The sequence below is a fragment of the Lithobates pipiens genome, unplaced genomic scaffold (genome assembly GCF_037356315.1).
Source record: "Lithobates pipiens isolate NorthernLeopardFrog02 unplaced genomic scaffold, aLitPip1_a1.2 Scaffold_1, whole genome shotgun sequence".
NCBI lineage: Eukaryota > Metazoa > Chordata > Amphibia > Anura > Ranidae > Lithobates > Lithobates pipiens.
Window position 1 is genome coordinate 138,692,756 of NW_027507685.1, and position 27,222 is coordinate 138,719,977.

Genomic DNA, 27,222 nt, shown 5'->3' on the forward strand with positions numbered 1-27,222 from the left:
TAAATGTATGACTAAAATTGAGTTTATTGGATTTTTCTAATAACAAAAAGTAGAAAATATCATTTTTTTTCAAAATTTGCGGTCTTTTTACGTTTATATCGCAAAAAATAAAAATCGCAGAGGCAATCAAATACCATCAAAAGAAAGCTCTATTTGTGGGAAGAAAAGGACGCAAATTTTGTTTGGGTACAACATTGCATGACCGCGCAATTACCAGTTAAAGCAGCGCAGTGCCAAAGTGTAAAAAGACCTCTGGTCATTTACCAGCAAAATGGTCCGGTCTGAAAGTGGTTAAGCATACACATGATCAGACTTTCAGCGAACTTTCACCAAATCACGTGTTTTTGTTTTTTTTTCTGCTCTTTACCGCCACCTTTGGGCAACTTCTGTATTATTTGATCTTTTGCATTGGTTCTGAGCATGCGTGTTTATAAAGTCTGATGGTTTTCTGTACACACAATCGGACTTTGCTCCATCGGACTTATGTTGTCAGTTTGTTCGCACAGCCATCATTTGTCCGATGAAAACCGAAAGTTTGTCCGATGGAGTGTACACACGGTCGGATGTTGCCTTAAAATGGCTAATTTGCATGTTGTCAAAAAGCCTGATCGTGTGTATGGGCCTTTAGACTCCATTCACACTATTAGATTTTCTGCAGATTTTTGTTTTCAGATTTACCAAAACCATGTAATATGAAGTCAAACCTCAAGACTTTCAATTTGTATGCAATCAGGCAGGCCCTTGCACTACATGTTGTTGTGTGTTTGTTTTTTTGTTTTTTTTTTGTTTTGTTTTTTGTAGCTCTGAAGTCAAAAACCTGCAGAAAATTGAATAGTTTGGAGCTTTAGGATAAGTTCACACCGGCATTGAAAGCAGACATTTTTAACGTCCCTCAAATGCCTATGCAAAATGATACAGTGGACAGCACAGTGCTGTTCACATTATCGCTCCAAATTTGAAGCCTCGTGTAAAGTCTGGAGGTGTTTGATGCCTTTCAAACCCTCCCCTTCAAGTCTATTTTAACGTCTTGCAAACGCGCTGGCAGGCATTGTGGTACGGTTTCAGGGCCTTAAAATTAGTTTAGTTTATTTCCTGTAATGTTACCTTCCTTTTTAAAAATAGGTTTGTGGAGTGATTTTGACACGCCTTGCGCTCAAATGCTTCAAAACTGCTCACAAATTGTTTGGGGAAATGTTTTTAGCTCTTCAATGGCGCTTGTAAAAATGTCAGTTTAATGCCCATACCAAAGCTCATAAACGTGAGTCTAAAGCCCTCTTACTAACGCTATAGGAGCGTTTGTTCAGAGTTAGAAGTTTAGTGTGAACAATTCCTTTGTGCCGCCAGCCGTTAACTCTGATCACCTACACAGCAGTACAATGTCACCTGGCTGCACCAGCCAAAGTGTGCCTAATCCCTGTTGCACCAGTATCGGTGTTTCTGATCATCGCCACACCAGACTAATTCACATATGTGATGCTGTCTGATGAGCGATCTGTGTTTACTTATGTGTGGGTTCAGGGGCTTTAACCCCCCCCCCCCCCCCAGGGCTTCTCTGGGATGAATTCTCTCAGACAGATATAACAAAACCCTTTCAATGGTTTATTTAACAGAGCAGAAGGGGCAAGAGAAGTTCATTGTTAGGGTTTACATACCCTTTAAATCACTTTTGCAGAAATCTGTTTTATCTTTGATATTTCAAAAGTATATTTCTGTTGATCAGGGAAACAACAAAAATAAAAAAACACACTTAAATCCTCTGATTCAATGTTCTGTGGACTATAAGACTGAATTGCTACATTTACACCGGTGATTTAGGCCAGTTAAATTGTAGTGGCTTGAAGCGGATTACTGCAACAGCTTACTGAGGCCGCTGGCCTCGTTCACTATAATGGCGGGTCGCTGGTGGCCGCAGCTGTTTTGCGTCACTCTGCACAGCCAGTGATTACGTGCAGTGTGTGCTTCCTACAGCGACCACAGCAGGTAATAGCTGGCTGTGTGGACGGCAGCAGGAATCTGATTCCTGCTGCTACAATTTGCACCGGCCTACATTGCCAATGTAGCCTAAACCTTCCAAGGGAGTGATAATCTATCTGATCAGTTGGTTTTTGGCAATTAATCTTTATTATATTGTCAAGGTGTGTGTGTGTATACATGTATGATGTGTATATTTATTATTGTATAATTATTTTTATTAGTGTAATGTATACACAACAGTCATGTTTAGGTACACCTCTTTGCCTTCAGAACTGCCTTAATTCTTCATGGTATAGATTCAACAAGGTGTTGGAAACATTCCTCAGATTTTGGTCCATATTGCTATAGCATCAGGCAGTTTCTGCAGATTTGTCAGCTGCACATCCATGACGTTAATCTCCCGTTCAACCACATCCCAAAGGTGCTCTTTTAGATTGATCTAAGGGACCCAAAGTGTACCAAGAAAATAACCTCCACACTATTACACTACCACCACCAGCCTGAACCATTGATACAAGGTAGGATGGATCCATGCTTTCAGGTTTATGCCAAATTCTGACCTTTACCATCTGAATGTTGCAGCTGAAATAGAGACTCATCAGGCCAGGCAAAGCTTTTTCAATCTTCTATTGTGCAATTTTAGTGAGCCTGTGTGAATTGTAGCCTGTTTCCTGTTTTTAGCTAACAGGAGTGGCACCTGGTGTGGTCTTCTGCTGCTGTAACCCATCTGCTTCAAAGTTCAATGTGTTGTGCATTCAGAGATGGTATTCCGCATACTTTGGTTGTAACTAGTGGTTATTTGAGTTACTGTTGCCTTTCTGTCATCTTGAATGAATCATTTGTATAGCGCTACAAATGCGAACTGAAGGCCTTAAGGCGCTGGATTCGACCTGTGTTGTCAAGCTTCTAGAAGAGGTAGGTCCTGATTTTTTTTTTTTTTCCTGAAGGCCTGATGGTTTTCTTCCATGTGGATGTAAGTCAGTAGAGCGTTCCATAGTCATGGTCCTCAGACTGCGAATCTCCGTTCTCCCTTTGATTTGTAATGGGATTTGGGAATGAGGAGGAGGTTTTGGTTAGATGATCGAAGGCTGCGATTGGGTGTATAGTGTTTTATTTTCTCAAGTAGGTATTGTGGAGCGTTTCCTTGTGTGCATTTGTGGGTGAGGCAGAGGGTCTTGCATGTGATCTGATTCTTTACGGTACGCCAATGAAGGCTCCTCAGGGAAGGAGAGATGGATTCCCAGGGTTTTTTTCCTGTTATCAGTCTTGCCGGTGTCTTGTAAAATAGTGTCCTCCATCAGATGGTGTCCCCTGCGTACTGCGCATGCGCAGTACACAGGGACACAGATTCCAAAAATTGCCGAGGATGAACGGCGCCTGCGCCGTGAGTCCAGGTTCTATCCCCACTATCCAAGTGGACATAGAGTTAGAATAAAAAAGAGCCGAGCGCAGCGAGGCCGAGCCCGAAGCGTGGCGAGCAAAGCTCGCCCGCGAGGGGCCCTCTAAAATTCTCAACCCTATGTCCGCTTGGATAGTGGGGCTACCTCCTCCACTCACGGCGCAGGTGCCGTTCAGCTTCGGAGTTTTTCCGAAGCTTCGTCTGCTCCGTACTGCGCATGCGCAGTACGGAGCGGACAGCATTTGATAGGCGGACTCTATTAGGCAGAACACCGGCGTGTTTTGGATGAGTTTTAAGCGCGCAAGTTGATATTGGGGTAGTTCTATGTAGAGGGAGTTTGCGTAGTCCAGTCGTGAATTAATGACTGTTCCAACTACCACTGCTTTGTCCTCATTTGGAATGAAGGGGATGAGTCTACATAGCAGACGGAGGAGATGGTGAGATCAGCTGACTACTGATCCTATTTGTGCATCCATTGACATTTCTGAGTCAAAGATGACTCCGAGACTCTTGGCCTGTCCCAAGATGGTGGGTGGTGACCAAGGGGTCTTGGTTTGGGAATTTTGGTTTGCGTGTAGGATAAGAAGCTCTGTTTTCGATTTGAGTTTGAGGGAGCTAGTGGTCATCCAGTCTATCAAAGTGAGGAATTTTTCTAGTTGCTGATGATGGTCTTTTTGTCCGGCGATGTGGCTGTAGAGTTGCGTGTCATTAGCGTATGAGTGGAAGCGTAGGTCTGATATGCTGATGATTTTGAGGAGTGGGCTGATGTATAAGTTGAAGAGCACTGGTGACAAGGGTGATCTTTGAGGGACTCTGTAAGAGATTGCCTGTGTTTCAGAGGTGAATGCTCCTAGTTTCACTGTCTGAGAACGATTTCCTAAGAAGGATGCGAACCATTGTAGATCTGAATCTGACTCCTGCTACTTCTGTGAGGCAGACGAGTACAAAGTATTGTCCATTGTATCAAATGCTGCACTGAGGTCCAACAGTACCAGGAGACATGAATTCTTCATCATCTGCTGCTTTGAGGGCGTTGTCCCATATCATGAAGTGCAGTTTCTGTGCCATGGCCTGGGCGGAAGCCTGATTGCAGAGGGTCCAGGAGTTTGTGTATCCAGGTGGCGTTGTAGCCGTTGTACTACCGCTTCTCCATAATCTTGGAGATGGTGTTAAGGCTTGTTATCGGTCTGAGGTGATTAGGGTTGGGTTTCTTTAGCAGGGGTTTGATGATGCCTTGTTTGAGGGCGCCTGGAACAATCCCTTCTTTAAACGACTGATTTATGAGGAGCTATGGTGGGAGTGAAGATGTCGCAACATTCTTTCAGGAGTTTTGTGGGGACAAAAATGCCTCCTCAGAGGGGAATGGTCAGACTGGTTCAAGATGACAGGCAACAGTAACTCAAATATATATATAGTGTGTGTGTGTGTGTGTGTGCGTTTTCTTTTGTACTTTGCAAAAAAAAAAGTAAACTGCCCTAATCAACTGATCAGGTAGGTCAACCTTTTAAAATGTGACCCTCAGTTGGGTACTTTGTTGACTTTTTTTTTTCTTTTCAGTGATTACAGTAATTCAATATTGTTAGAATCTAATGCAGCCTGAATCTTTTTCTCCTTTGTGGAACTACAAATCCCAGCATTCCTTTCCAGGTTTTCTACTCCTGTTAGTTCATCGTACCAACTGTATAGACTTGATTTTACTCATCAGGTTCCCCCCCAACTGATGAGATCCACACACTGCGAAACCAGTTGGTGCTTCTACATAACCAGCTTTTGTATGAGCGATTCAAGAGGCAGCAGCATGCTCTGCGCAATCGCCGCCTTCTGCGCAAGGTCATCAAGGTGACATCACTTGAGGAACAGAATGCGGCCATGGTAAGTTCTTTCTAACTCCTGGGGGAAAAATATTTTTAGACAGGAACACAGGAATGTGCTCTATTTGATCTCCGGATAGCTAAGAGAATCTGTGTTGAAAAGAGAATTTTATCAACAGCCATAACATTTACCCTTCACTTTCTGTAATGGTGACATCCGTTCAGTTTAAAAACACTAACTCGGATCTCCAAACATTTTCACACTAACCACATAACTGACCCAAATTATACTGATGAGCAGGTTCTAATATGCTTTCTGCATCAAACACATTTATGGTTCCAGCTTAAAGAAAATTAGGAGAATTGGGTGTATTGTTTTATGTCTTGTTACTCTTTTCTTTAGTTAGGGACACCTATTGTAGTCAGGTAGCTCTGGCATGTCTATAAAGTTCATAAGCAGCTTGGTAAAAGCTAAGTATTTCATATGAGATAATACATTTTTTATCTAAAAATGGGAGATGTCCCCCATGTGGGGTTTTCTAGGCAGCGGATGGATAACAAGATAATGTGATTTAAATTCATTTTGATTTTAATAGTAGGATATAAAGTGAAAACTGACACGTTTTGACCCCACGGGTCATCTTAAACGAGTCGGGTTTCACTTTATATCCTATTTTAGTGCTTGAACATGGTATATCATTGTGTTCAGTTTCACTTGTGTTTCTGCTCTCATTTCTCCTGTACCACAGTTCATATTTTAACTATCATTGTGATTTTTTTTTTTTTTTTTTTTTTTTTTTGAGATCATGCTACTATTAAAATCCAAATAATTGTAAATCGCGTTATCTTGTTATCCATCCACTGCCTAGAAAACCCACATGGGGGACATCTCCCTTTTTTCTTTTTTTTTTTTATATTACCTGGGGTGTACAGCATCCTTTTTCTTCTCTCAATAAGTTTATTCCTTGTCTATAATACATTTTTTATATATATATATATATATATATATATATATATATATATATATATATATATATATATATATATATATATATTATATAAATTTTTTTTAATCAGAAAGGCCAGTTGAAGTTGCAGGAATCTGATCTCCAGACTATGAAACAAAGCCTTTATAAGGAGCAGGCACGGTACAAGAAGCTACAAGAAGAGAAGGACACAGTGGTCACCCAGCTTCACAGCCAGATCCGGCAACTCCAGCATGACCGAGAGGAATTCTACAACCAGAGCCAGGAATTACAGGTAACATTTCAAATCTGGTCAACATCCATTTATCTTTCTAAAACAAAAGTCCCCGAACCCCTGCCCCCCCACCCCCCGCAGTTTGTTTTTAAAATTACTCTTGCTGTACGACAATGTCTCTTAATTCTTTTCTGACCCGAAGTGAGGGGCAGACTGAGCACATTCTGTAAGTGCAGGTTGTCACGTGTCTACTCCCTCATGTGTCTTCGCAGTGTATTGATGCAGAGAGAAGCTCTGTCAATTCTTCAGTGCCGATCTTTTCTTCACTGACTCCAGGAGCAGACTGGATAAGGACTTTGTGGCATTGTATTGCATTGCATTTCCAGAATGCAAGGATTGCTAACTGTTACATTTTCTTGTGTCCTCAACCAAACTGTTAAACCATCAAATGGCTCGGATCATAACTGATCACATGCAGCACCATGGCAGTTGCAGATAAACCAAAGCAGTTTCTTTGGCTGTAAAGGATAGGGTTTAATTCTGCTCTAAGACTGTCGGCAAATGGACCTCTACAAATTCGGCGACTGAAAGAAAGATACCAGCGCACAAATATATAATGCGTGTGGGTGTGCTGCAGTCAAAACAAACCCTCTTATTTGGGTTAACAATTATACAAAAATTATACAAAAAATGCAGTTCACTTAGACCGGCATGTGTTTCCCTGAGGTTTTCCCCTGTACTACATGCGCTCCAAGCCTCAATCCCTCACAGCAGGCATCCACGTTGTATGAAGTCCCAGCAGCCTCTACGCATTTTGCAAATCACACTTGCGTCATCAGGAAGCTTCCCAGCTTCACAGTGCTCTTAAATGCTTTCCTAAATCCCAATCCACTATAAACTCTGGTTGAGATATAATTGGTTAAATTTTAGGGTCACAATTTGAAGAGTTGGCATACTGCACCTTCCCTGCAGAGGCTGCCCCTGATTTTAGTCACAGTTCCTCCGCTGGCCAGTGCACGTTCACTGCTGGGCTCCTTAGTACCACGCTTTCCTCCTAGACACGCACTTTCCACAGATTCAGCTACCCCTCCTGGAGTTCCTTCCACATCATGAAGACCCAGATCTGCTTCTGCATGTTCCCCATCTGAATCAGCAGCCTCCCAAGTATAGGCAGTGGGACCCCCACCCTCTCCCAGTAGATCCACCTTGGGATTGTTAGACTTTGCTTTAGGCTTAGGGGCGAATGGCCAGGTGTTCCCCCTCCCTAGGCCAGCTGCTCCTCGGCCCTGTGCGGGGGGGGGTGTTGTATCCAGCCATCCTGGGTCCTCCCTTAAGGTCAGGATCCGTGCTCCTTTACCTCCTGGACCGGCGTCCTTTTTGCCGTACACCCGGGGTCTATGCTCTACGCAGTGAGGTAGGCTCTGAGCCAGTTTCCCTGGCTCTTTCTACTGCCTAGTGGATGTGCAGCTGTATGGTGGCCTGTGGACATGTCTGACGGTCTGTCATGAGCCCACCACGCTACTGCATCCTGTCTTGCTGGAGCCCGGGGATCGCGGTGCACTTAATTCAGTATGTCCATGTCACCCCCCCGCAGCTGGCCCTTCTCTGCCTGAAAATAGACTTAAGGTGATTCTTAAATCAGGAGTGCATTCATATGGGTGTCCCCACAGCAAGTGGCTTGCTAAGGGGGCACTTGGAATAAGGGGGAGCAGACGGCACCGGCGGGAGGGACTGCTAATGGGGAGGTAAGGGGCCTTTGCACAGGGCAGGTAAGGAGAGGAAAAAAAAGTTTAAAAATAAAAAGTTGAGTTTTACTTTAATTGAATAAACGTGCATATTGTTTTAGTTTAATACTAACCTGCTCCTTATTGCATTGGCACAGACTAAGCTAGAGGACTGTCGTAATATGATAGTTGACCTGCGGTCTGAGGTGAAGCAAGCTAACAACAAGGTGTGCAACACTGAGCTCAAACTCGGTCAGGTGTCTCAAAAGGTGAGAATTGTCTATCAGTAGTGTGTGTGTGTGTGTGTGTTTGTTTTTTTTTTTTTTAGTCTGAGGAGTATCTAAAGCCCTTGTTTAAGTATATCACAGTGCTCATCTGCAGGGCTGTATTAGTTCAGAGCTAGAAAGTGTCTTTCCTGCAAGCCTGGAAAATCAAAGTCCTCCTTGGCCTCAAATTATGGTATTGAGTGGAAAGAATTATGATGGGTTTAGAGCCATGGGGGTCCTATAATGACAGAGAAACAAGTCTTGTCTCTCATCAGTATTCTTACTATAAAGTACAAATGGGTACATGAGTAAATTGTGTGAACTATATCAATCGCTCACATTGTCCCAACGTTAAGTCCTGTCCTCAGATAAAGAGTGTTTCTCATAGATAAAATGTACCTGAGCAGAGAGCCAATGAGATGATTCAAGATTACACCAAGTTACTAAAATGCCCTATAGTTTACCTATTGTATTGGTCCTTTGCCTCTTTATTTCCATTAGTTGTTTTTTTTTCTCCATTGTTTTGTCATATACTTGATGCCCTACCCACCATTTGTTGGCGTCAGAGCTTTTCCAGAGGTTTTCAAGGGAATGTTGAACTTTATTCATGTACTTGCATCTCAGAGTTCATCAGTTTTCAGGGATGAGCTGAGGGGTGTGTAAAGTCTGAGCCCTTATCCTGGATTACCAGTACAACTATTTCTTTAGTGTCTGTAGTCTGGGAATACTTGGAATCCTAAATCCCCGTACACAGGCAGAATGTCGGGAGACATTTGCCGGTACAAAAAATACCGGCTGACATTCTGACCATGTGTATGTTTGTCTGACAGAAGCCAGCCGTTTGACAGACTTCTGTTGGGCATGCATGCTGGAGAACCAGCAGCTGAAAGACTCCCTATCAGCGCTCTTATCCAATGGCAGAGAGCAGTGTTCTGGTGGGGGGGTGGTCAGGTGTTTGGGGGGCTCTCTGTTGGAACATAACAGCTCAGTGGGGGGTGATCGATGGACTAACTTTAAATTTTTAATACAGTGGCCCACGACTGGAGGTCAGTTTTTTGATCGGCCTATGCTGCCTTGCCTACAGCAGAATGGATGCTGGCAACAAAAGCCATTTTCCAGTTCAGGGTAACCCCACCCACAACCATTAAACCTCAGGATAATGGACCTGTGAAATGTCTAACTGCTGCTAGCTTCATGCTGAATTTATTATATGAATTCTACTTTAAGTCAAGACGTGGGGCTATCCAAAATATATAGCGAAACCAACAAATGGAAACCTAATGGACTTTTAAGGCACCAGAAACACAATCCCTGCAGTGGATTCTCTGGTGACTCTGCTGGGATCAGTACATCCTGCGTTGGCCTGTGGTTTTCTTGTTGCCAGTGCCCATTTCATCTGTAGGAAGGACAGTATAACCCAACAGTCCAAGAATTCCTGTGTCCCTTAATGGACTTCCAAGAATAGTATTTTAAGGCGAGTACAAAAATGCTTGGTTTCAGGGGCAGGGGTATGCTTCCATAGATGATTCTTCGTCTGACATGTAGTTTTTATTGTTTTTTCTTTGTTTGGAAAGCTGTCAAACAGCGAGTCTGTACAGCATCAGATGGAGTTCCTGAACCGCCAGCTTTTGATTCTCGGAGAGGTGAATGAACTTTATGTGGAACAGCTGCAGCATAAAAACACCAATGCAGATAAGGTATGTTATATTCTGCATACATTATGACTGCTGAAATGGCTTTGTAAAAAGCCTACTATTCCCTTGTGTATCCAATTTTGAAGCCTTGCACCCCAAAAAAATGTTTCCATTTGCATAAAGTAGGTAAGGGGTAAAGCCATTTGGATTTTTATTGTGGTCTGTGTCCCTATTAAAGATTGTCTGTCTTTATTGTACAGGACACAAAAATCTGGGTTGTAAATATCTACCTTCAGGTGATTGGACATTGGCAAAAGCTTTACTGGATTTGCCCCCCTCCTGTCCCCATATAACCCTGCCCACTCCATGAGGCTCCAGTTTTTTTATGGTGTCCTTGGGTACTAGATGTCGTCTTTCGGAGAAGAATGCCTACTTTTTTTTTTTTTTCACCAGGTTATTCACCTATTTAGACTGACACGTCTATCAGTATCTGATTGCTTTACTGCCCACAGGGCTCACTAGCAGCTTCCAGGTCAGTGGCACTCAAGTACACCTTGGGAATCGTATCCAGCCTCTGCAGGAAAAAATAGGGACCGGCCTGTAATGTTTGTTTAGGGGCACTGCATACTGTGCTGGGTGCTCACCTTGATAAGTGGCACAAGAAGTGAGTTAATAGCAGATTGCCTTACAGATCCAGGGTCATGGTTCATTCCTGTGGAACCCAGACCCTGTAGACCTGTTTGGCGATATGCCTGTCGTAACGGGCAAAGCCTGGACCCTGTACAAGAACTGAAACTTGAACAAGGTAAGACAGGATTTCCCTATTCACTTATACATACTGGTTCCTGGCTTGTATGTCTTGACTGCTCTGTAGTATACACTACATCCTTATCTTGCAGGACCATGCCATGCACACAGGTTCAAAGGGTACGGGTGTAGGGAGACTTGCACTCTTTTTAACTTTATTATGTCACTGTTTGCCCCAATAGCTATTGTAATATTTACCTATTCAAATTTGGCAGTCTTTCTTCATCTCCCTACAGGAAGTTCTTCTCCCAAAAGTGACCATGCTTATACGACTATAACTGCACACTTCTGGCTGCCATTTTCTGCCAACACAAGCTGATCGTTTGCCTCCCCACCTGTTGTCAGATTCGTCAGTCATACACGGCCATTGGAGCTCAATTGGCATTGCTGTGCTTCTGTTTTCTGGACACCCTGAGCTCTCTTAATCCACATACATTCCATGAGTAACCTGCATCATAGACAGTGTTGAGTCCACTGCAGGCCCTGTGGAAGCTCTCAAGTTTCTCCCAAATGAATGGCCGTTCCAGAGCAAGGTATCGCCTCCCCCAATACCGCTTCAGCCCCCTAACTTGAGTTCCCTTACAGGTGTGCGCCATTTGACCTGTCCGAAGGCATAATTAATTGCTACAGTTTCTGACATTTTCCAGAAGCCATCAGCCCAACCACCAGTACTTTTCTGCATTGCCTCACCTCATACACGTGCTGTGGCTAAAACCAAGGAGGATGCAGACATTTCACTAACCCAATTTAGGCCTGGTTCACACTAGTGACTCCAAAATCGCACAATTTCCAGTGCGACTTTGGAGTGCAAATTTTGATATGACCTTACACACTCTGGCATTTAAAGGGGTTGTAATGGTTGTGTGTGTTGTGTTTTTTTTTTTTTTTTTTTTTTTTTTTTGTCGTACTTGCCTCCTCTGTGCAAGGGTTTTGCACAGAGGGCTCCTGATCCTCCTCTTCTGGGGTCCCCCAGTGGCACCTCTTAAGTGCCCCCACAAAGACCCTCATTCCCTAGGGACACTCATGTGGGCGCACTCCCGGGTCTTGCTGCTGCGTCCATTGACAGACTTGGGTTTAGGTAAGTAAAAGGGGGGCTCTGGGGGGCTGGCTGCCGCACTACAAAAGGTTTTTCACCTTCATGCATAGAATGCATGAAGGTGAAAAACCTTGAGGGTTTACAACCCCTTTAACTTGCCAGAAAGTCGCATCAAAGTAGTGCAGTAACTGCGACTTTAAAATGGTACCATTGAAATCAGTGGGCTGCTACTGTGTCCAAAGTCATGACAAGCCACATGGAGCCTTAGGAAAGATGTTTCCTTGGCCTCTCATCATATGCTGTCGGCTCATTGAGACAATTTGTGTTAGACTCTGGATAGATATGCCTAGCGTTGCACAGCCCCCATATGTATAAGCCCTTGTACACATGGTCAGAGAGTCCGACAACCAAATCCGTCGGAGTAATTCCAACTGATTAATTCCGGAAGTGATTTTGCATACACACGGTCGGACTAAGTTGTCGGAAAATCCGATTGTACATAACGTGATGACATTATATCGTTACGACGGGACTACATTCAGGCTAGTAGCCAATAGCTTTGGTCTAGGAATTTGATCTGAGCATGCGTGGCACTTTGTCCGTCGGAGTAGGATACACATGATCGGAGTATGTCTGATCGGAGCATTTTGTCGGAAAATTTTACCGGCAAGTTGGAAAATTTTACCGGCAAGTTGGAAAAGTTGGTCCGTTGGATATTCCGACGGAAACAGTCTGATGCAGACCACACACAGTCGGAATATCCGAAAAAGCGGTCCGATAGGACACAGTCCGTCGGAATCTCTGACCATGTGTACAAGGGCTAAGAGGGCCTTTTGTGGAAAGTTCTTTCCTACATTAAATCAGGCAAGTTGGGCCTTCTACATTGATAGGCCAAACTCAGAGGTTATTTTCCCTTCCTGGCCACTTTGAAGCTTTGCTTCCTATGGATTCAACATTTAACCAAAAAATGGTCCACCACTGTGATCCTGGCCGTTCTTACGCTGAATGCTGAATCTACCATTTCTATTGAGGGTCCCCCTCTCCTTTTAAAGATTTAGCGGATAGGGGCTCACAATCCGTCAGATTTTTTTTACTTTCTGTACAAAATCCTATGGCTTAAAGCTTGGGCGACTGATCTGGTGCAGTAAAGGTGCCTTTGCCCTTCGATGGTGAGCCCCTGTTTGACAAGTCCCTCAGTAAAGACATTGAGGTAGCTACTGAAGGAGGAGGGGTGCAGACCCCTTATCCAGGATTACAATCATCTATGGAATGGATGTTCCCTACATTACCTATTAGAACTGTTCATCCCCCTCAGGTGCCATCATCAATCCAGTCATGGCAAACCTAAGAAACAGCTAACTTTTTTTTTCTTTCATGCTACCTTTTAACCTACCCTAGAAGAGGTACACAATAAATCTGAATTGCTGTCCCCTCTTTCTTATCCATTTCTACTCACTGCTTAGGAAAGAACATGTTTTCCTAACCCTATTTTGACCTCATTGGTGCAATGGGTGTTCCTTTTGTTTCCTTCTTGAAAGGAAATCGAGGACTTCTCAACTCCTAAATAGCCCCTGATCTTGAAATCTGTACATACCACCACCAAACACATGATGTATTGGTGTAAACTATTTCAGTAGTCTGGCTCCTAGAAAGTTACCTCTGACCCAGCCATTTGTCGGCACTATAGTTGGGCCTTGCCAAAATTATGCAGAGTTGGTGGTAGAACTTATGTCAGGAATTCCCTGAGTATATACTGCCCCCCAAGCCTTTTTTTTTTTTTTTTTTTTAACAAGATTTATACATTTTTCCTTTCAACATGTTTGTGGTGCTGGATTATTGGGGAGGGGGGTTCAGCCCCTGGAAACAACTAGGAGATTCCTCTGAGACTTGTGGACCCCTGAACTTTATTACTTTCATCTGGTGCCTGACAGCTGTGGATTCTTTGTGTTGCTTGCTCCAGCAGTGACATCTTCTTCTGCTGTGGGTCTTTTGCTTCTGCTTATCTGTATTATCTTCTACCCCTGAATTAGTGCTTGGGGATGTTTCATGGTCTGTGAATAGACTTGTGTCCTGTACTGTGTGATAAAGATGAGTTTTGACGTGCCTTTTTAAATTATACATTTTATCATACAGTACCAGGACCTGGATCATTCCTGAGACTGCTCCTGTGATTCCTTGCTTGCTAATAAAACTGGAACCTCACACAATAGACAAGGTTTTATACAGGGACACTAGGGAGCCGACCCTGTGAAACTTTTGAACAAAGCCAGTGGCATATAATCCATAATCTATGCATTGATCCCAGTGTCCCGTATTGCTCAAAGTAATGCACTCTCTACAGACCTCAAGGGATCTTGTATTAGAATTTTAGACCTCTAACGAGCCTTTCTGCTCACCAGTTGGAAGACCTGACTGTTCCCCAGTTAGTCCATGGCTATAGTCAGCCAGTAGGGTGGTTTGGGCTGTAACCAGCTGGTTGAACAGAACTGAGCGATCACACTGCTGATCGCTCAGTTCTTAGCATTATGTAAGCAGAGAGCCGGGGCCAGTCCCTTGCTTTCTGCTCTACCCAACCCCCCTTCCCCAGCGCCCAGTGGAGCGCAGAGATAGGGAGGGGAGTAGCTGTCTCAGGCGATAAGCTGCTTGCTGATAGGCTAAGCCAGCTGCCGGTCCGGACTTTTGGGCGAATACTGACCATATGGTCAAAATCTTTTCAGAACCAGGACCAGCTCGCTGAGGTCAGCCGACAGCGGGCTTCAGCCCGAGGTAGGCTGAAAACTGTGATTCATGCAAGTACAGTCAAAATAGCTTTGGCTATATTTCTCCTTTTTTTTTTTTTTTTACTTTTTCATAACCTAAGGAACTGTGCAAAATTAAAAAGTTTGATCTTCCCAGCAATCCAGTGAGCTTGTAACCCTCCTGTGTGCTTTGCCTCTGCAGCACTGAAATTACAAGCAGTGTTATCAACCCTGCCCAGTTCATCACCTATGTTTTGAAGATGAAGAATGAGGGAGGTGTTATGTAGTCTAAATCAGGAACCCTGAAAACCAAAACAAATGCAGTCACCACATGGAAGGGCTGGTAATCTAATGTTATGCTTTTCTTTAGGCTTTCAAACAGGTTTATTTCCCTTTTCACATGACACAGGAATTCACATACTCGGGTTATACTGATAACTACAGGTGAATTGGACACTGGCAAACAAATTGTGTGGCAGCCTCATATGCCTCAATCTTTTGCTAAAATCCCTTTAAAATGGATGCCTTTTTTCTGATCTGAGTAAAATCTATGCTCCTGTCTTTCTCCCCCCCCCCCCCTTCAATCAAGATTCCTACTACATTAGTGCTGAGCTGGACTCTTTATGCAGCCATCTGTATCAGTCTTTCCTGCTCTAAATGCTGGACTGGACGTTGCAGGGTTAGCCTGGAATGTTAACTTTGGGCGCTGGGCTCTGCATTGTGGTGCTTTCCAGACCAGAGAGTACTAGTTACGTTGGCCACAGAGTGCTCTCAAGGTCTTGAGCTATGGCACAGTCCTAGGTCTGACCTGGTCTCTAAAGATTTGGGGGTAGGCCACGCAAGCCGAGCACTGGGTGCTACCTTATTATGAAGACAGATGGGCACTGTTTAAAATTGCTTTTCTTTGGTATTACTGCAGAATTGAGAAGTGCTAAGTTCACATGCCTCGGCATGCTTTCCAGAGAGGATTGCTTGCTCTGCACCACTGCTATTCACAGAACAAGTAGTATTTTTTTCAGTGAATGCAAGATGTTCTCTAATTGAACAGGGTGGGGAAGTGGGACTGTTATTTCACAGTAAAATACTAAATGTTCTGTGAATGGCGTTTGGTGCCAATTAAGACCTTAACCCCCTCCCCCTAGCTAGTATGCAGCGGGTTAGCCGCTCAGGACAGGACTCGGAAGATTGCAACGATCATTGTAGTACTGCTGATCACAGCATTGATTGTCCACATCCACAGTGGGCCCTTGGGTATGAGGATATGCATGCTTACATCAGTCTAAGCTAGACCAATAAGTATGCAATTATACTTGTTGTCAAGCTTTACTGGCATGGCTGTTTGAAGCCCAGGTTCTGAGAAACAAAGGCATCTCTTAAATGGTGATTCCTACAATGCTAAAAACCTGAAAGTATGCTTTCTGCAAAGGCTACCATTGCACATGGAATGCATACTCTGCTTGGTGAGGGGCAATCCTTTTTTGTTTTGTTTTGTTTTTGTTTTTCCCCCCCAAGAAATTTTCAGTGGTGCAAATGGGCCTTGAGCAGCATTTGACCCTTAATACCATCAAAGGTCATGTCACTGTCCTGACAATTTCGTTGCAGAGACAATTGCCTTACTTTTCTTCAATGAAGACCTTTTGTATAGGATGACTCCCATTTGGCTTTTGCAGTGTGCTGCCCTGTGACTCTGGGGAATCTGAATTTGTCTGTCTCTGAACTTAAAAAAAAAACACCTTTTGAACCCATCGAGAATATTTTCCTTTCCACTCTGACTCGCGAGGTTGCATTTCTTGTTGCTGTCACCTCGCTGAGACAAGAGTTTGACCTAGCAGGCTTATCCCATGAAAAAAAAAAATCCTTTCTGGTCTTGCACAAAGATGGTAAATGTCCTTCTTTTCCTAAGGTAATTTCATCCTTTCATCTCAGCCAGGACATTGTTCTTCCATTTTTCTGTCTGGACTCCATTCAGTGCTTAAAATTAGGTTGCTATCTTTCTGTCAATTCACCACTTTACTGGATCTTTGAGTGCATCTTGGGCTTTTCAAGATCAAGCAATAGTTTTCCTTAGTTACAAGCTCTTTTCTGTTCACATTTCTCTAGGATCTACCTGGTGGATGTTCAGGCCTCCTCTGATGCCAGCTTTAGGCATAGGGATCAGGTGGCTCTGTGAGCTGCAGGCATTCTACAGTTTTGTTGCTTTTACAGTGCCTTGCGAAAGTATTCGGCCCCCTTGAACTTTTCAACCTTTTGCCACATTTCAGGCTTCAAACATAAAGATATAAAAATTTTATTTTTTGTGAAGAATCACCAACAAGTGGGACACAATTGTGAAGTGGAACGAAATCTATTGGATTTTTGAAACTTTTTTTTTTTTAACTAATAAAAAAAATGAAAAGTGGGGCGTGCAAAATTATTCGTCCCCCGTACGTTAATACTTTGTAGAGCCACCTTTTGCTGCGATTACAGCTGCAAGTCGCTTGGGGTATGTCTCTATCAGTTTAGCACATCGAGAGACTGAAATTCTTGCCCATTCTTCCTTGCAAAACAGCTCGAGCTCAGTGAGGTTGGATAGAGAGCATTTGTGAACAGCAGTTTTCAGCTCTTTCCACAGATTCTCGATTGGATTCAGGTCTGGACTTTGACTTGGCCATTCTAACACCTGGATACATTTATTTGTGAACCATTCCTTTGTAGATTTTGCTGTATGTTTGGAATCATTGTCTTGTTGGAAGATAAATCTCTGTCCCAGTTTCAGGTCTTTTGCAGACTCCAACAGGTTTTCATCCAGAATGGTCCTGTATTTGGCTGCATCCATCTTCCCCTCAATTTTAACCATCTTCCCTGTCCCTGCTAAAGAAAAGCAGGCCCAAACCATGATGCTGCCACCACCATGTTTGACAGTGGGGATGGTGTGTTGAGGGTGATGAGCTGTGTTGCTTTTACACCAAACATATCGTTTTGCATTGTGGGCAAAAAGTTTGATTTTGGTTTCATCTGACCAGAGCACCTTCTTCCACATGTTTGGTGTGTCTCCCAGGTGGCTTGTGGCAAACTTTAGACGAGACTTTTTATGGATATCTTTGAGAAATGGCTTTCTTCTTGCCACTCTTCCATAAAGGCCAGATCTGTGCAGTGTACAACTGATTGTTGTCCTATGGACAGACTCTCCCACCTCGGCTATAGTTCTCTGCAGTTCATCCAGAGTGATCATGGGCCTCTTGGCTGCATCTCTGATCAGTCTTCTCCTTGTCTGAGCTGAAAGTTAAGAGGGACAGCCAGGTCCTGGTAGATTTGCAGTGGTCTGATACTCCTTCCATTTCAAAATGATCGCTTGCACAGTGCTCCTTGGGATGTTTAAAGCTTCTTTAAAGCTTGGGAAATCTTTTTGTATCCAAATCCGCCTTTAAACTTCTCCACAACAGTATTACGGACCTGCCTGGTGTGTTCCTTGGTCTTCATGATGCTCTCTGTGCTTTCAACAGAACCCTGAGACTATCGCAGAGCAGGTGCATTTATACAGAGACTTGATTACACACAGGTGGATTCTATTTATCACCATCAGTCATTTAGGACAACATTGGATCATTCAGAGATCCTCGCTGAACTTCTGGAGTGAGTTTGCTGCACTGAAAGTAAAGGGGCTGAATAATTTTGCATGCACCACTTTTCAGTTTTTTTTTTATTTGCTAAAAAAGTTTAAAATATCCAATAGATTTCGTTCCACTTCACAATTGTGTCCCACTTGTTGGTGATTCTTCACAAAAAATAAAAATTTTATATCTTTATGTTTGAAGCCTGAAATGTGGCAAAAGGTTGAAAAGTTCAAGGGGGCCGAATACTTTCGCAAGGCACTGTAAATATGCTTGCTTGTGTTTTTTTGCTGCTGCCCATCTATCTGTATCTGAATTCCTGTGTCCCTTGAACAGAGAAGGGGATTTTTGTACGTGATGAAAAATGTCCTTTTCTTGGGGTTCATTGGAAGACCCAAGTCTCGGCCCTCTACGATCATGCTCTTGGTACTGCTTTGTCACAAAACTGAGGCATGCTCAGTAGGATGGTTTATACTGAACTGTCCCACAACTTTTCTGTGTGCCGGTATCCAATCCTCCTCTAGGCTGCAGGATAACCTGACTTTATCTGAATTTGTGTCCATCAATGAACCCCCTAAGAATGGATTTTATGGTAAGTTTAAAAAAAAAAAAAAATCCTAGCATTTGTAGTAACATTTATTCAACTAAAATTAAAGTTCAAAATGGTCAATACCTTTTTGGAACATATGGTATGTCATTATAGTTAAATATTTTTGATAATAGGGTGTCATGGCTCAATAGATGTACAGTTAGAAAAACTAGAGAGCTGTAATCTAGAGCTGGATAAGGCAAACTTTGCAGTGGTGACTGAAACAGAATGTCAGTTGTAGTTTCCTTACTGCCTGGTGGTCTATAGATTGCTGTAGCACATGTGACAATGCTGTAAATATTGGCTGACATAAATCATGTTATCTGCACAGGAAGTGGAGATGTTGCAGGTCTCCTTTAAGAAGGAACTGGAAAAGGCTCGCTGTATGGTGGTTCAGCATAATCAGAGGCTGGAGAGCACACAGAAAAGAATAATGGAGCTGGAGGCGCAGCTAGCCAAAAAGGAACTGCTCTTCCAGGAACAGAAGAAGTTTCTGGAAGATATCAAAGTCAAGAACCGGTAACGGTTGTGAATCTGCATGTGTTTGTACGCCTATCCTGATTACTGTATGCCATGGAACTGTCCTCCTTAACTAAGCCAGTTTTTATGTCCATGTGTAATTTGTCATCACTGTTTCCCTCACCCTTCGCCACCACAGCTGTTCCCAACCTGAAATTACAGCTGTGCTCTACAGCGGCACACACAGGTTATATCCAGCATTACAGCTTAGCTAGCGAGGATATTGGCTTATTCTAAAACTACAGATGGAAAGTTCCATAACCAGAAGCAACCAATCCGAATTTACTTAGTTAGATAAGTAAGAGATGGATCTTAATTCTTAGCTATGGGTAACGCACATTTTTAATTATTTTTTGTGGTGTTTTGCTGAACGTGCCTAATGGCTCACTTTTAATTTCACAGACCTGCTTCTGTGTTTTTAAAATCAATCAGAAATACATTTATTGCAGTGAGTTGGTTAGAGACAATCCTGTTTCATAATTGGTCCTTAAATTCAATATGTAAGCCATAAATAATCTTCTGTTCTCCTTCTGCTTGGCTCTTAGGGGTCAGTTGCAGGCAGTGGAGAGCAAGTACCATGCTCAGAAAAGGATAAGCCAGTCTTTTGAGAGAGAAATCTTATCTCTTTACTGCCAGCTGGAGAGTGAAGGTCTGTTAAAGAAACGAATGGAAGAGAAAGCAGAAACGGCAGAAGTTGCAGAAGAAAGGTAAGCACAAATAACAGAAAAACAAACTTTGCACTCTTTAAAACAAAAATTCATGATAAATCAAGTGTAAGGCAGCAGCACTCAATCAGAATACTAGATGTACTAGATGGATTTAATTACAAAGGCAGGTCTGCTGTCCTATAAACATTCCATAAGAAATATCATAACTTCATATATACTAGTAAAACAAATAAGCAAATCTGAAAAGTGTGAAGGTGCAAATCACATGGAAATTTTAGCAACCACTTTATTACATAGGAAATGTCTATAAAGTGAACTGGTGCTTTTAAAATCACTCCAATGACAAGGTGCCAATTGCTGCAATCCCAAACCTCCAGGTGCAAATACTCCTTACCAGATCAATTGACCCCTAGGTTATAGGGGGTCATAAGCGCTCCTACAATAAAGCATCCCAGCAGCCCCAGCCAGTGTCTCCTTCATAACCCAGTATTAATATTGTAGTTCTCAGTCAAATAATCATATGCCACAATAAAGTTAAGGAAGAGGCCCAATAGCGCAGCACCATTAAAATTCCATAAACGTTTATACGTAAATGTGCTCGCAAAAAAAGAAATATTGGCATGTTGGACTCCCCACACTCGGACGGCTGGTGTGATGACATCACCGCTGACTCCGCACAACATGTTCCATTGTATTTAGATGTCCGGGGACTGGATCTAGCTGAAGATGGCATTGGTTACGAAATAAAGCATATGACGTAAGCAATGTCATGTTTAGTGGGAAGTACTACCTGCTAGATGTGACCCATTAAAGCAAATAGAGCCATGCCACAACTGTGTGCAATACATGAGGTTGTGGTGCAGGCTTTTAGGGGTCAAAGCAGGCAATGAGGAGGTGACACGTGCTGACATTGCAGGGAGAGTTTGTTGGATTGTGGGTGAGGGGGTTGACTGATGTTGTAGGAGGGATGATTTAGTGTAGGGGGTAGTGTGCACTAAGCAGCAGCTACAAAGCTGCTGCCAGCCAGCCTGGATGCTGATGAAACTTCTTCCCTGCACCAAGCCTGCCCTTTTCCATGTTCGCACAGCCAGGGATTCTGACAAATGGGATGACAGACTGCCTAGGAGATTTTATATTCTGCTGTTTCTGCTGTCCTCCGCCTGCCTGCTCTCTACCTTGTCAGACAGTAGGCTGAGGAGGAGTCTGATGCAGCAGCAGTAAAGCTGTCAAAATTCCCCTAGGCTGTATATTTGGCAGGGGAAGAGGAAGGTTCTGTGCAGTGAGGAAGCTCTCCCATCAGTCTCCCAAGCAATATCAGTAGGGGAGGGAGTAATCTTATCATTCATCTATGCTGGCTGACAACAGTATTGGTAAAGGAAGGAAGGGCTGTGTACAAGGAGGGAGCCCAGCAGTTGAAATGTCCCTACCTCTACATGCTCTTAAGCTCTGTAACAAGATCTTGCAGCACAGCACCGGTGAGGCTTGAGAGCAGGTTGCTGTTGTGCTCTTCTCTCATCCTCTCAAACAAGCAAGTGCAAGATCTCTGGCGACTGGCAGGGGCAGAGGAGGGATCCATGGGAGGGAAAACTGCAGGGGGTTGGGGGAGGCAGCAAAACAGGGACATCTGCTCAGATGAGGGGCTGACTGATCTAGAGGGTTGCACTGGAATTTTCTTACATCCTGATTGGCCAATAGGAAGAGATGGGGAGTGGATTTGATGGTGCTACTGGAGGCAAAATCCCCCAGTGCCAAAATTAAACTCTGTCAAAATTATCCCCAGTATGAATCTATGCAGAGAAAACTAAACAACCTTAATTTATGCTATTAGACATTTTACTAGAGTTAACACAGAAAACTCTGCAGTGTGTTGGAATGTCTTGAACCTCCCAGTGACAGCAGTGAGTAATTACAGCTCTTGAGGATTCAGCCCCAGTGACATCAGGATGGAGGAGGTCAGGGTAGGAAAGGATCAGCTGTAGTATGTCAGGTTGAGAATATCTTAGCCTGGGGGACAGCAGCTAGGTTATTGGTAGATTGCGGTTTGACTTTCTGGCCCGCCATCTCAGAGCATAAGAGTGCAATCCAGAGGGACTGCTTGTAAAGTTGGAGTTCTAGTAAGGAGCAAGAGCTGCATAATCCAATGCCTCCTCTGTAGTGCTGGCTCCTGTACCATACAAAGTGATGCCAACTGCACTCCATCTCTTATCCTTATTGGCGGTCTCCAGGGTGGTGCCAGCAGCAGAGATCTTCAGGTCAGTGTGAAGCAATACACTGGTATAATAGAACAGAGCTGCTTTCATATGGATATGCTGCGGTTTACCCACACCTGCCAAGCATGACCCATTCAAGTGAATGGGGTCGCTCTGCAAATGCCCTTCAATTTTGTGCAGTACAGTAAACAAGGGGTTAAAGCAGGCAGCATTGTTTAGCTTTCTCAATACCTGCTTTTTAACTCCTTGGACCCTGCATAAGCATGCAGTTGCGAGGCACTTGCAGAGTGGCCACATTTAGTTTAATGGGTCCCAATAGGCAGACAGTAGCACCCACCAGAAGCAACAGGAGATTTAATCCCTGCTGCGGCATGTGTACACCTTTTGGTTGGGGTGGTAGACCGCAAATCAACCACAGGGTTTTTTCACCCCCAACTTTGTGTGAACGAGCCCTAAGGGTGCCGCTGCCGAATACAACTAAGGGCTCATTCACAAGTGCAGCAGGTACTGCTCCCTTGAAAAGTGATCCGCGCGTGTTTGACAGGTGGTGGGGAGGTGATATGTTGCCTCCTCACCACCTAATTTAAACCCATGATTGCTGTGCAATGCATGTGATTGAGACACGGTAATATGGCAATTAGAGGTTTAGATCAGGTGTGCGGAGGAGACATTGTGCCTTTTGACTGTGGTGATCTTTGACTCTCCCACATTGTTCAGTTAGATCTCCACCTCTAAGTTTGCCTACCCCTGCCTTATCCATTCACAGAAGTGTTGGAGGGGCAAGAAAAATTGCAGTGCCACCTAATGAAAAGGAGGGGACTAATTGCCATGTGAAAGGGCAATCATTCTGTGCTGATGTCTTACAGTTTAATATGTTCAGCTGGAAAAGTGTAAAGTGCTGACAGGAGCGCTTAAAATCATGCCTGGCGTTGGGCTCAATTCTAAAAACACATGCAATATCAAGACTATTACGTAGAAATATCTGTGTGGGTAATATAGAGCTCTCCTTCATTGTGACTGGATTATATATATCGCCCCCCCCCTATAAGCAATAGGGGAGAAAAGATGTTTAATTGCGTCTTGCACCAGTCTTTCTCCACATGTTTTGTGGGGTTCCTGCTTCCTCAAAAGTTTGAGTAGTATAGATCAACAAAGGGGGGAAAAAACGTGATGCCAAACAAATATACATTGTATGTAGGTCCATATGGACACATGGAAAAATAGGATATATTAGCCATAAGTACAAGCCATGTATCTACACATAGGGCCCCAAAGATTATTGCAGCCACCAATGCATATACAACTCCAGGAACTCACCCAGCCAGCGCCTAGGAGGGGCAGAAGCACTGGACAGCGAGAGGTCTCCCTGGTGAATTTGGGGATCAAACAATGACTGTTGATCTATTTGTAGCAAAAACATAATTTTAGATCGTAATTGGGTCATAACATATCTAATATATATAAATCTCCTAAAGTATAGAGTGTGTGTGTGTGTGTGTGTGTGTGTGTGTGTGTGTGTGTGTGTGTGTGTGTGTGTGTGTGTGTGTGTGTGTGTGTGTGTGTGTGTGTGTGTGTGTGTATATACACTTGTTATACATACTATGTATGTATCTGCACAAGCTCCTGGTGGTATATGCAAAGAGGACACAAAGAAAGGAAAACACAGGTGGTCTGTAGTGGCGAGTAGGGATGAGCTCAGGCTTGTTCGCATGGTCCACGTGCTGAGCCCGCCAGAAAGTTGAAAACATGACCTGTTGGGGGCGCCTTGAGGGCTGGAGTTGAGAAACACTGGATTAGCCTGTCTGAAAATCATCTAGTGGCAATTCCTATGAAAACTTAAATATTGTGCATAGAGTATGCTCTTAACTAGGTGAGCAGGATGTGAGCTTGAAGCATATAAAAGTGTGTTGCCAGTGCTAGATTTTCTGTAAAGGTTGGTAATGATCTCTCCTTCCCTGTTTATGATCTCAAGATCAAGAAATGAGATTGTGTGCATCATAAACATGGGTGTATTTAGGATTGCAATTGTTGCTATTCAGGAATTGTATTAGTATCTTTTCTGGGCCCATCCATATTATGGGCTAGTCATCTATGTAGCGGAACCAGTAAAGAACATGGGATAACCATGTGGAAAAGGAATCCTCCGAAAATACATCTCTCTCCCAGCTGCTTAAATATAGGTTGTCATAGGAGGGTGCACAGGAGGTGCCCATGGCTACCCCCTGTGCTTGTAAACGTCACTGATCCATCAATGTAAAGTGCTTCTTAGTTGGCACAAATTCCGATAGTGCTAGGATAAACCTGTTGAGTGGCCATGTCGGCTGGTCCTGTTCCATAAGGAAAGAGCCTACCACCCGGATGCCCTGCCCATGCGGGATACTAGAGAATAAAGCCTCTATGTCCACCACCAGGAGCAGAGCACTTGGGGAGGACATAAATGCCCTCTGTGTTTCAGGAGGTCAGTCATGTCACAAACATAAGATCGAAGTCTATCCATGTGTGGCATGAAGTAAAAGTCTACAAATCTACTTACCCGTTCAGTTAATGAACCAATGCCAGAGATTATAGGTCGCCCTGAAGGGTTCCATAGGTCCTTGTGGACCTTGGGTAATGCATAAAATGTCACTAAATGTGGACATTTTGTAATTAAATATTGGACGGTATTTTAACAATCCCTCCACAAAGGCATTAGTACAGAACTTCAAGATCATTCTTAAAAATTTCAATGTATACCATTTGTTTTTTTCAAAATGTTGAGGCACATTGTTTGGTACTGGGAATGAGACCTAACCACAATGTTGTCCCCTTTATCTGATGACTTAACAACAAATTCATCCGATATCTGTAATTGTTTATGGGCCAGTTGTTCCCTAGACAAATTGGCAGCCGGTGGCTGCCATTTTTGGGACCGCAAGTCTTTCACAGTTGGAGAAATGCCCAAATGTCTGGGCAGGTAGGTAGCTCTGGGAAGTGTTTTTGGATTTAGGTTTAAAGGAAGTATTGGGATGAAAATTACAGAAGGAGTGATGAGATTCAGGTCCAGAGCAAGAGCTCTCCACAGTTGTCCCCGAAGCAGAATCCAACTCCACATTTCCCTCCTCATGCAAGAGCACTTATTCACTTATCGTATAGTGCTTAATCTGTACCGTTAGTTCTTTTCCTAGTCGTCTTTTGGTTTCGATCATCATACATGTACTTATGTCAGATTTCTAGAAAACATATATAGATCTTAATGATTTGTGTAATGTCTATAGGTTGAGATGGGCAGAAACCTAGACCCAGGTGCAGTACTGAGATTTGTGCAGGGGTAAGCTGCATATCAGTAATATATAAATTATTCCAGTCACAATGAAGGAGGGCTATATATTTTTTTAAGCACATAGATATTTGTATGCAAGTCTTGAAATTGTATGCATTTAAATAAAAAATCTGTTATAATAAAACAATAAGTTTTAAACCATTTTTGAGAGCCAACTTTGTACAAGTGGTACCATGGAAGTTCCTTTAGTCCACGGGTGCCCAACCAGTGGCATGCAGCCTCCTGCTCTGGGATGGCTGGATGGCAATCGCGGATTGGTCATCCCAGAGCATCAGTGTTGTGAATGAAGCCGGCGGTAGAGAAAGCAGGCGGCCGCGGAGCAGAGCCACATAAGCCAATGCTTCTTGCATAGTGCTGGCTCCTGCTGAGTGATGCCAAATATTGGGTGTATCTGTTCTGCTGTGGTTACTGGGCTGCTTTCAAACTGATCCACAGGTGCACTGCCTACCTCCAATCTGTCTTCTAAAAAAACAGTAGGGAATCCATCCCCTTCCGCCTGGCGGATAGTATTGAAGGGCCCATAGAGTGAAGTGGGCTGTCAGTGTCTGCTCTCCATATGCAGAGTGGACACGGGCCTGTCATCCGCCCGCTCCACTCATTGTTGCCCCTGACCGGTTACCAGGTCACTAAAGTGGCTTTCGCTCTTTAAAAGGTTGGGCATCCCTGCTTTAGTCTTTCCTATTCCATTTTTTTTCCATAATCCTGGGACATAGGTACTAAGCATTTAAGGCTTATGAATTTTTTTGTGTGGCTTACAGATTCTCCCGGGCTTGCGTTTAAGCCAAGCATTCTATTTATTTTCCTTGTATTTTATTTTGTTGCAGACATGATGTGGAGTGCCCGGCTGTCTCCAGTCCTGATGACTTCATCAGAGAAGAGTTGAACGGTAGCAATGATGCCAACCCTTCCATGCACACCAGTGTCTTAAGCAGTGGAGGGAGCAGTCGCAGTGGAAGCAGTCGCAGTGGAAGCGGCAGCAGCAACTTGTCCACGCCAGAGAAAGGGGGATCTAATCTACCTTTTAGTAGGAAAGAGCTGCTGGAGCTACCTTCTGGAGGTCCTCTGACTATTGGCTCTTACCCAAATGCCAAGAGTCTTCTAGGCATCCGAGCGCGGGAGCTGTTTCGGAACAAGAGTGAGAGCCATTGTGATGAGGAAGGTATCAGCAGTCTCTCGGAGATCCTGAAGACAGAGCTATGTCAGGGACCTGGATCTGAGGCTAGAGCTGTGAGCTCATCCGCTGGCAATGTTGGCCCCTCGAGTGTGCGGGATTTTCAGATAATGGATTACGATTAGACACATCATGCCCACAGTTAGGAGGTGAGCAGTGTTGCTTTCCCTCTCACTCCTAGCGCTAATCAAAAGGTATCTGAACTTTCAGGAAAAGTTCCACTACTTCTGCAGTGCAACAGTAGCGGACCATCAGAACTGGAAGGGATGAAATCTCATTATGTCACACCCTTTAAAAAGCTTTTATTTTATTTTCCCCATCATCTCAACTACATCCCAACTTCCCCCTCCACTGTAAACCATTTTCTTCCACTCCTTCTGTAAAACTTAGACCTATAATTGGCTAAATAATGCGGGTACCCTGGTCCAAGCACATACATAATCTTTACACTGTCCAGTCCAGACTAAGACAGGAGCCCTGTTTAGCGGCTGTCATGTATCCATGTGCTGGTGTTGCTCACTGGGATGAGAGATTTCATTGGTCATGGATATTATATATATATATATA

The 27,222-nt window shown here is 43.6% G+C and overlaps 1 protein-coding gene across 2 annotated transcripts in view; it reads left to right on the top strand.

Annotated features, from left to right (window-relative positions):
- TSC1 (TSC complex subunit 1) overlaps positions 1 to 27,222 on the top strand; it is a 127,290-nt gene extending 100,068 nt beyond the window's left edge. For both annotated transcript variants that reach the window (XM_077477611.1, XM_077477620.1), the window contains 7 exons: positions 5,079 to 5,245; positions 6,262 to 6,444; positions 8,267 to 8,377; positions 9,949 to 10,071; positions 19,100 to 19,287; positions 19,833 to 19,994; positions 26,309 to 27,222. In XM_077477611.1, coding sequence (XP_077333737.1) covers positions 5,079 to 5,245; positions 6,262 to 6,444; positions 8,267 to 8,377; positions 9,949 to 10,071; positions 19,100 to 19,287; positions 19,833 to 19,994; positions 26,309 to 26,780 — 1,406 coding nt within the window. In that variant the 3' untranslated portion in view covers positions 26,781 to 27,222. The remainder of the gene's footprint in view (positions 1 to 5,078; positions 5,246 to 6,261; positions 6,445 to 8,266; positions 8,378 to 9,948; positions 10,072 to 19,099; positions 19,288 to 19,832; positions 19,995 to 26,308) is intronic.